Below are 10,200 nucleotides of genomic sequence, written 5' to 3' on the forward strand. Positions count from 1 at the left end.
ACAACAGCGTAATGACCTTTCTTGACAATAACACCGACTTTTTATTATTTTAAAGCGAATTCTGTAGCTGCATTTCTTGAAATACAGGGCTATGTCTTGAAAATCCACGTCGTCGATTTGATATGAACGAGTGCCGAGAATCCATTTCAACGGAGATAGGTGGTGGCGAGTGTAATAATAACGCGTAATCCGTTCGACGACACATTTGGCTATGATGGCAACATTCATGGATCAATATATCCTCCAGCCTAGTCATTTCTATCTAGCAGCTCATCGTGAAGTTATTCTGGAATAGCGGTCGGTGTATTTCATAGGAGAAAATGGATCTCTGCATACAATTATTTCCAAAACCCCTGCAAAACATCCCTAACAGCAATGTGTTCGTATAAGTAGGCTATTGGCAATTAAAATGACTTTGCACGGTGGAATATTTCATCTCAGACGGCCATTCTCTGTTTATGTGAGTCCTGAACTTTCAGCAGTTATGAAGCGAAAGTGCTTCATCATCTCTCTAATTTAAAACAAACCAAAAATATTTTATTATTATTAGGTTATCAACCATTTTGCAAATTTGGAGTTTTCGTGGATCCCTTGAAAAGGCTTTGCGGATCACCGGTTGAGAACCACTGCTTTAAATAGTCTTGCCGTGTGTTATGAACATAGTTCAAGTGTACTTGCCCTGAATGTTCGATGACACCACTTCCATCAGCTTTGCCGGTAAATCTGATAATGAAAACGTATTTGCAATATGCAAGTAACAATATAATGAACAATTTTAATTCTTTAACCAAAAAATTTTCGCGCTTCGCGCGAAAGTATTGACGTCAGAGTTTTCTACAATCACACATCACTTTATATGAGCGGAATATATGCATAAAGATCGCCTCAGATGTTGTGTTAATCATCCAATAAGGGCACAAGACCATCGTTTAGCCCATTTTTCCTTTTCTTTAGGTGGGAGGGGCTCATTTACGTCATCGAATTTTTCGCCCCCCCCAAATATTTTTTCTGGCTACGCCCTTGGCCAGCATGTCTTTGGTCTGTCCCGGCCGGGATTAAATCCACGACTTGCTGATCAAGACGCCAAACGTTCCATTGCGCTATCTTGTCTCGGCACGTAACGAAGTCGAAATAAAATGCTAGCCCGATTATTGAGACACTAAATTATTACTGTAATCATAGCCTTTACAAGGCTATGCTGTAACATTACAGTCATTTTCCTGGAAGTTAGGATCTACCAAGAAGATGATCCAGTTCCTCCACTAGTAGTGGTATTGGCCTGATGACGTGACTCGTTTTCGACCTCGCCTTCATCGAGCCTTGGCACGAGAAGTTTGATGGTCGGCGGCCATGGATTCTGAGGAGACACTTCATCTGGAGCCCAGCGATTGCATCTTTATTGCCGACACGCTAGATGAGATAGCTAGTGTGCAGACGTATTTTGATGGTTGTGATATTTGTTCCAAGTACAAACGTCACAGCACGCCTCTTGAGAAGATCACACATCATGTGAAAGGCTTTCATTGCAACCTAGCTGTGTGTAAAGAACTGAAAGATGGAAGAAAAGGTGCTGCATTGCATTGCGTTTTGCTCAATATTTAGCAAAAAATTATGTGTGTCAACCTCTTTAAGGATTTTAGTATGATGCATTTAAGACTGCTGTAACTTGTTGTGTAATGTGTAGTGTAGTCGTAAAATTTTAAGTTAATGCCAGTACTGGTACGAGCCCGGGTTGGAATCCCGATACGTTAAGCGTCGTAATATATTTGGTGTGCCAAGATGCTTCTCAGCGTCACATCTGTGTGTAATCATTAGAATCTTTGGTGTGCACGAGACACCGATTCCATATTGGGTAGAGAGAGAGGGAGAGAGAATCTTTATTCGTATAGATTACATATCATATATCAATATAACTCTACAAAAATGTAACAGTGAAATGCGACATGCAAGGGCAAGGTAGACGGGAGGCTCGATATGACAAAGTCTTCAGAGCCGAGCCACCCGAGCTATATATTCTACATACCCTACGTGTAGCATCCCGGCAAGCCTCCGTTGACGTAAAATCAAGTATGTAGAAAATCGGGGAACCCCATATCATATTGAACTTGAATATAATATAACATATAATAACCAACTAATATAGGACACCGTAGGAACGTTTCACTGCAGGTCAGCTACAGAAACATTTAGATAATTGTAAACGTGGTCCACAACAAATGAACTGCCTATACTCCACTATCAATTAACTATAATCACAACGCATCTGATTGGGATTCATTTTTCAGTTTTTACCCTCCCTTGTCGCCGCGGCTGCATGGTCAGAGGAGGGGCCAATGGCAAGAGAAGTCACTACCATTGCCCCTTTTGCACCAGGATGTGTGGTCGACGGAACAACATGCTAAATCACTTCAAAATCAATTGCAGCAACACAAGATGTAACCTGTGACAATTTACTGTACCGGTACCTCGAATACGGACTCGTCATTAATGTGTGCTTACTTTGTCAGGGAAAACGTCACAAAGGCAGCCGCCCGCTTACTGCAGAGAAAAAGTAGATGACGATGGTGAGTTATCATGATGCATATTGTCTTACAGTCTTACTATGAGAGGACAATGGAAATCCAGTAGCCTAAGGTGATGTAAATTTGGTAATTGCACATTTGCTATTGAGATTCAGGTAGAGATACATGTTGATCATCTACACACGTGTAGGGTTTGGCTACAGTCGTGTACATTGTATAGTTGAATAATGGCTATCAGATCAACCTTTTTTCTGCCAATCCTCAAAATACGCCCGGAATTTATGAAATTGAGGAAGACAACCGATCTAACCTATTTCGCTTTTAAATTTGATGTGGCCTGAAATCAAAGATGGAAGTAAATAATTTTTTGACAGTAACCATTTTCTTTTTAGAAATCCAGCGTGTTTAAGCTGCAGGTTAAAATATTTACATGGGTGTTACTTTTCATTGAAGCTTATCTCTGTGGTGTTGAGGTCACACATCGCTTCATAACCCATTGCTGAATTTCTTGCTTAACACAATTAAGCAGGGGAGCTTATTTGAGATGGTTCTCAGCCGATATTGTGAAGGAACTGTGTCCTGCTGTTTGAATATGGCGGCTTTCTGAGGAAAGAGAAACATTGCTGCCGAAAATCTTTCCACACTTATTTCTTTAATTCAAGACCATATCATATTTATAGCACAGTGTTGCTTTTAGTCAAGATATAAGCATGTTTAACAAAGCTTTACGGATCAGTCGATCTGTCCATCACGGTATGGGTATTCCTTCTATTCTGGAAAACTGACTCTAATTATCTGCACATCAGTCTGGGCATTTAATCGTTGCATTTGTCCAATCTGAAATTGCACATTACCAGACGTGGCAGCGTAAATGTATATTGTTGCTAATTCTCCGCGCTATGTCTCTTCCAGCGAGTTCTCATGGCGAATTCGATAACGAACTCGAAGAACTCGACCCGCCAGCGGAGCACGATCACGTCGCTTTGATCATGGAGAAGCGTCTGAGCGAGTGGATCAAAGATCAAAAGGCTTTCGGCAGAACCGTGAACATGACGAGCATGCTGCAAAAAGCCCGGGCGCTTTACGACAAATCCAAGGCCGACTTGGGAATAAGAAAGACGAAGCCGTTCTACGCCGGCAAGCAATGGGTCAAAAGCTTCCTGGAGCGGTACGGCATGCGAGACACCACAGTTGTGGCAGTGGACGAGTCGGACCGCTTGAAGCTGCCTGAAAAAGATGTCATCTTGAAGATAATTGAGAGGGTCGCGGAGAAGCAGGTGCTGTACGATCCGTTGGTCGCGGCCTTGCAGGATCACGGGAGCGAGAGTGAAGGGGATATCTGGAACGAGATCGCTGAGTCCATCGGGTTGGAATCAGGTAGGATTGATTGTTTGTTAGAGATAAGTAGATTTGATGTTTTAAAATCCAATATCTGTAATGGATTTATGATTAAATTCAAGTTCTTAACTTCCTGTATATGTCCCGAATTCGTTTCGTGTGCAAGTCCAAGTTCAAATCTGGTAATGGCGGTATTTCTGTTGAATTTATTTGTAATTATTTGAATAATATAGTCATATTGAAATAAACCCGTATATTTTCGGCTGACACTCTTCGGCGGTAACCGTCAGCAACTAGTAGGGATTTGGAAAGAACATTGTATATCAACATGCGTATCACCAAATATGACATCACCGGCACGAAAATTTGAATAATCGCTTAAGAGATTGCTTAAGCTCAATGAAGACCTACTATTTTTAGATGATACACAAACTTTTTCTGTTGGCACAAACTAGGTAACAAAATTTTGGTCGATAGGTGATTGGCAAATGATGATGACTTGAATCGTTGCTAAAAATTTCACTGAGGCTTCACTAGTTTTCTTTGCTACTCTGTAAATTGTAACCCTGACTCTGCCCGTCGTCTGCATTGAAGTCAAATTAGCTAGCCAATACTCAAACTTCGGAACAGTAGAAAAATACCACTCCCAAGCTTGGGCAGTTGGGCTTGTTGATTTCATAATAATTATCCCTGGCAGTCGTGTTTTTCGGCATTTATTCGTACGGATTGAGATTGCTTGCATGTAATCTACAGCATTTATCCGAACAGTATCGAATAAAAAAATTTGTGCCGTTGTGTTTATTGTTGCTCGGTCAGAGGATATTCCCTCTCTAATATTTCAGGGAGCGTCGTGAAACAGATATGGAACAGCATCGAGCGGAAGTACCACGAGCGCATGAAACCCGGGCAGATTCCCAGCGAGCATTGGGAGTACGAGCATTACTTGAAGTTCCTGCCGACGGAAATCATGCTGGAAACGTATGCAAAGAATAAACCAGTAATTAGTATCAAGCATGTCAGGCTTTCGTGTGTTTTTATCAGGTCCGACATTGGTATTGGGGGAGAGACCATTGTTCGTACGAGCGGCGCGAGTCAAGCCAATAACGACATGGTGAGATTTAGCGATCGATATGTATTCACTCGTAATGTATCATTGAAGCATCAAGACCGCATGATAGCAGTTCACCAAATATATTTCCATTTGATTCCCAATTGAAGAATGTAACATGGAAATTAAAGTCTAGTGCAATTGAATGATATTTTCAGCTGACATATTTGTCATTGGTCGGATTTGGTAAAAACATTGTACATCAACAATTGTATCACCAAATTTCAACCAAATACGATTGTTGAGATACAATGTTTTTTCCAATTCTCCACTAGTTGCTGACCTTTACCCCTGTGAGTGTCAGCCGTAAATATGAATCTATTTTTCAATTGTATGTTCAAGTTCTGTACCTTCAAGAAGCTCTCTAAGTCTTGTTACAATGTTGCAAGTGTTGCACGAAACTGTTTAAGATAGACGCAAACTCGTCCAAAACCATTGGCATGTGAAAGCTAACAAGACTTTTCAAACAAAGTCTGACGAAATTTGACAGCACAATATAGCGAGCTTTGACAGTATCATAAAACCTAAAAAGCAGCGTAGTCACATTTCAAAATAATATGAAAAAGACGACAAAATTCTCGTGAAATTAAAGTTTCAGTTCTTTGTTTTGAGTTGCACTCTGGTTTGAGTTCGATTATAGAAAGTTTACTGGTCCGCAAAACTACCTTTGAAATTTTACCAGTCTGCAAGCCGAAAAGGTTGAGAACCACTGAAATAGGAAATCTATGTTACCGGCTTGCAGACACGAGTGTAAAACTGCTTTTTTTTGGATAAGTTTGCATCACTTGCGAAATCGTCACATGAACGGTTTGAAATAACCGTCAAAGTAGCGATTAAATATATTTTCGAGACTGTTTGAAGCGGATACGCTTTGAGAGTAATTGCCAAAAGTATGTGAACCAACTCTACTTTTAGAGACTGCTTTATTACTTTTCACCTCTTTCAATTTCTACTACTACTGGTAATTGAGTAGAAATGTAAGGGCGTTACTTGGGTACCGACGCCGGCCACTTTGACCACCTCTGCAAATTTCCGGTGTGTTTACCGGGGTTGCAATGACTTGAGTCGTGATTTTTTAGTGACTAGGGTCATGTTCTTGAATTTTTTAAATGACTCGAGTCAACTGATGTATTGACTCGACTTGTACTCGAGGTATTGCGTATGACTCAGTCGGGCTATATGGCTCGAGTCTCGGACAACCGAGACGGGCCTTTCATTGTGAAGAATCACAGTAAAGTGCCGTGTTATTGATATTTTGTCTATCAATGCTCGTGCTTGAATATTAGGGCGATAAACTGCTAAGAGTGAAGAATATTAGTATATTATGAATGCGAGGCATTCGATATCACCCGAGCAGAGTTTTAAAAACCCGAGTTGAACGTGGCTTGAACTCAAAACTAAACAGTGAACGTAGTGACTCGGTGAATTGACTCACGTTGAATTGAAATAGACTCGAGTTTACTATAAAAAACTATCGAATTGTTCAAAATTATAAAATTAGAGTTGAGCTGTGACTCGGAACCTCGTGAGTTAGTAGTTACGACCATGGTGTTAACTCGACAAGATTTATTTTCCCATATCACCTTCTAGATCAGTGGTTCTCAAACTTTTTTAGACACGCCCCCCTTTATGATAGTGAAAAATGTCGCGCCCCCTTATCACAAAATGCAACCAGATTGCTAGCAATCCCAGCAGATAGTTTGATGGAATGGAAGGTTATGACTGTTGATGAGAGAATTCTAAAATATGAAATTAGGACTATAAACAAAGCAAAAACTTTGAATTGGAGGTAAATCGCGTCAGGCACGGAAATTTGACCGCAGCTTCGCGCCCCCCAGTTTGAGAACCACTGTTCTAGATGTTAAGATGTCAAAAAAACTTCCGATTTATTTCCGCAGCTAACCGTCACTATACAGGGGGACCATGATTTCGCCGGCGACGAGTTTGAGCAGTGCCCGGCTTTGAGCGACAAGAGAGTGAACGCCGCCAAGCTGCGTAAGATCCACTTGGAGATGGAGACGATACAGCAGGAGCACGAGGCCCGGATGGAGACGCTCATGATTCAGAAGAGCATACTGTTGAAAAAACTACAGAGCATGAGCTGAATAACTGCCCGCTGGGAGGATCAGGACTGGGGCTGCGCAAAAGCTGGGTGTACCCGAGAATCAATTCGTAATTGAGCATTAGGCTTCGGGTTCAGTCTCTCACAGCTCGACTTGACTCATTATAATTAACAGGGTTGTAACCGAGTCGCAAGGTTCCGAGTCACAGGTCAATCTCACTTTTATAGTTTTGACTCGAGTCATTTCAATTCACCACCGAGTCGGGTCCAAGTCAGCTAGTAGAGGGTCGAGGCCTGAGTCATGTAGTGTTATGACTCGAGTCGGAGTCCAAGTCACTATGTTCCAGTCTTGGGATCAAGTCACCACCTTCGAGTCACGAGTCATTTCGAGTCATTGCAGATTTTGACTCGAGTCAAGTCGAGTCAATCGATTTTCAAAGGTGACTCGAGTCAAGTCAAGTCACGAGTCAAGTCACAATTCAAGTCAAGTCATTACATTTTGCTAGCTGTCTGAAATACAGATTGAGTGGTCATTGATTCGGAACCGATGAACGAATATAAAGTTAAATATACACGCAAGAGGGCGCTGTATCGCTCACATATACGTAGAACTGTTATACTGCCAAGTAACTGCATAGCCTCAGTTTAATGTTACCAGCCAAAATAGAGAAACGAATCGATAAGATGCAGTATATTACCCATTTACATATTGATATGAGACCCTTTGGACCCGCTGAATAGTATATAAACTATATTCAATTTCAAAACTACTTCAATTTCAATAAAACAAGAGGTTTGGCTGAGGTAAGAACAGAGAACAGACATAGATATTTTGCTATTCAATTACTTCACTACTAGTTAACGACAACGTAAGCTGTAAGCTTCGATCACTTCGTTTGTGGTAAATGTATTTGTGAGAGAACACCGGAGGCTCAGAAAACACACAATCATTGAATGATTCGGCCTTCTCACGGGTTACACCTGCGTATCGCGAACAATCCGAACATATGCAAGATACAGTGATTTCTATCGACACCGATTACTTGATGACTTGAAATTGACTCGTGAATTTTGCTCCGAGTCACGAGTCAATCCACATTTCTGAAACGCCGAGTCGAGTCAAGTCATTTTAGGTAAGTGACTCGAGTCAAGTCAAGTCATACGAAAAAGGTGACTCGAGTCAAGTCATGACTCGAGTCATCCCAACACTGCTATGTTCACTGCTCAGCTTACAGTTCAATCCGGTTCTACCCACTTTTTTCAACTCGTCTCGAGTGATATAGAATGGCTTGCATTCATAATGTAATATTCCTCAGTCCTAACAGTTTCTATCCCTGTTTCCCAAGTATCAGAACCGATGTACGAGATACCAATAATGCTGTGACTTTACTATTCTTCGAAGTTACAATGAAATGTCTGTCTTGGCCGTCCCAGCCTCGAGCCGTATGACTTGGTTCGAGTCGAGTCACCAGAAAATCGCGACTCGAGTCATTACAACCCTGAGAATTGATACTGGATTCAGATTCGGGTGCTCGAAGCATTGTGCACAGCCCCAGTTTTGACTCTTGTCATGAGATTAGTATGCTCGATAGCAAAGTAGCCATGCGTGGAAGGTGCACAATCGTGTTCAGTGCCGTGACTGCGCACATGAAACTTGGCACTAGGGCGATTTTTTTTACCTAAAAAACTGAAGATTTTGACCTGAAAAATCAAAATTTTAGTATTTTCTGACCTTGTAAAACCTAATTTGGACAGACTTTCCTGCATGTATGTAAATTGATGTTTTCGCACATAATGTTGGAATTCTACCACTTATCTTCATTTCTGGTTTGAACTGTCTGGCCTGAAAAAACTTTTTTGACTCAAAAACTTTACTTTAACGAAATCTGGACCCATGAAGAATTCCAGTAGTTACATCATGCATTATGGTAGAAGTAATCAAAATTTGTTGTAGTGCAGCAAAAGATTCTTCCTACATTCCCGGGTAGAAAGTGTCGGTCCTTGCTAAGTAGCTTGGCACTAATGGAGAGTGAATGTTCAACAGCAAACGCTACAATTTTAACATGTAAAAAAAAAATCGCCCGACGTGGCACCGAGTTAAAGTCGAATACAGGCAGATTCTACTGAGAAATACATACTAGTCAGCGCTCGAGAATACCTGACCACGATCTGATATATCGACTTCGCCTTCCGACGCATGCCGTTTCATTTTCACTGTTCGCCTTTTCATGACATTTTCTGTTGCTTTTCGTTCATTGCATTGTCTCGGTCCAGGTGGGCGTTTGATATAAAAGACTGCGCCAATTCGTTTGGAATCCTATCTTTTCATTCCATCGCAACCGTGTGTTTTGAACGGAAGAAATTGTTAGGAAACTGATAATGATGTTGGACAATGTACGTGTATTTCACTGAATCATGGCATTATGGTTATTTTTCAATCGACTGGTGGTCGTCTGGTCAGGGAGGCAGGCAGATAGATAGACCAATTTGTTTTGTATTCCAATACTTGAATCGGCACGAGCATAGGCGCCGACTTACGAGGTTACGAGGTGGCGCAGCCACCTCGTCACCAAATTTACGAGGTGGCGGCCACCTCGTACAAAATGCTCAAGTGATTTGTGACCAGTAATTAGTAATCAGGCGAATCGATGCGACCTCGTTGGGGGCGTCTTCGATTTCGATGCGCGCGTGTTCCAGGACCGTAGACACGGAGGTTTCGGGGATCAAACCGCTGTTTGAAACGCGAAACCCCGTCATTTTGAAATGGCCATTTCACTTGGAATTCAATAATTGTGTTAATCAGTGTTCCGCGCGCCCGATTTGCGAGAGGCATATTGTCAATTAGCGAGAAGAGTATATGATGATCTCCCGCTGAGATGGTCGCGAAAGTAGGTCAAGGTTATTCATTCCCGTGTGTGTGGCAATCGTCGCTTGCCTGGTTTATCGCGTCCCGAACAAGCCAGGTTCCGCTGGCTTGAATGGAACAGTGAACAATCGCATTTGCAATAGGCCCACTATATCACCACTTGCCTGCGCAATCGCATCTGCATTGGAGGCTTCGGCCTGATATGCACGATATTACCGCTAGCCTACATAATAGCATCTGCAATAGGCCCGGTGCGAAAGATATCATTGCTGGCCTACCGTGCTTTGGCTCCTATTTATCGCTG

At 41.8% G+C, this 10,200-nt stretch overlaps 1 protein-coding gene across 1 annotated transcript; it reads left to right on the top strand.

Moving 5' to 3' along the window:
* The first annotated feature begins 1,247 nt into the window (after nt 1-1,247).
* Nucleotides 1,248-9,468, top strand: LOC145438794 (uncharacterized). The gene is made up of 7 exons (XM_080316141.1): nt 1,248-1,567; nt 2,286-2,435; nt 2,508-2,564; nt 3,435-3,899; nt 4,703-4,838; nt 4,902-4,971; nt 6,867-9,468. Exons 1-7 carry the CDS (start codon nt 1,351-1,353, stop codon nt 7,071-7,073), a joined length of 1,302 nt encoding a protein of 433 aa, XP_080172267.1. The 5' UTR covers nt 1,248-1,350; the 3' UTR covers nt 7,074-9,468.
* Nucleotides 9,469-10,200: the final 732 nt, after the last annotated feature.

Source organism: Botryllus schlosseri, chromosome 5, assembly GCF_051294905.1.
Source record: "Botryllus schlosseri isolate E-star chromosome 5, Bs_hap1, whole genome shotgun sequence".
In the NCBI taxonomy this organism is placed as follows: Eukaryota; Metazoa; Chordata; class Ascidiacea; order Stolidobranchia; family Styelidae; genus Botryllus; species Botryllus schlosseri.

Excerpts from the sequence above, each read along its gene's own strand:
- LOC145438794 (XM_080316141.1), top strand. The coding sequence starts at position 1,351 with ATGGATTCTGAGGAGACACTTCATCTGGAGCCCAGCGATTGCATCTTT. Across the intron at positions 3,900-4,702 it reads GTCCATCGGGTTGGAATCAG|GGAGCGTCGTGAAACAGATA; the intron begins GTAGGATTGATT and ends CTAATATTTCAG. Across the intron at positions 4,972-6,866 it reads GTCAAGCCAATAACGACATG|CTAACCGTCACTATACAGGG; the intron begins GTGAGATTTAGC and ends TTATTTCCGCAG.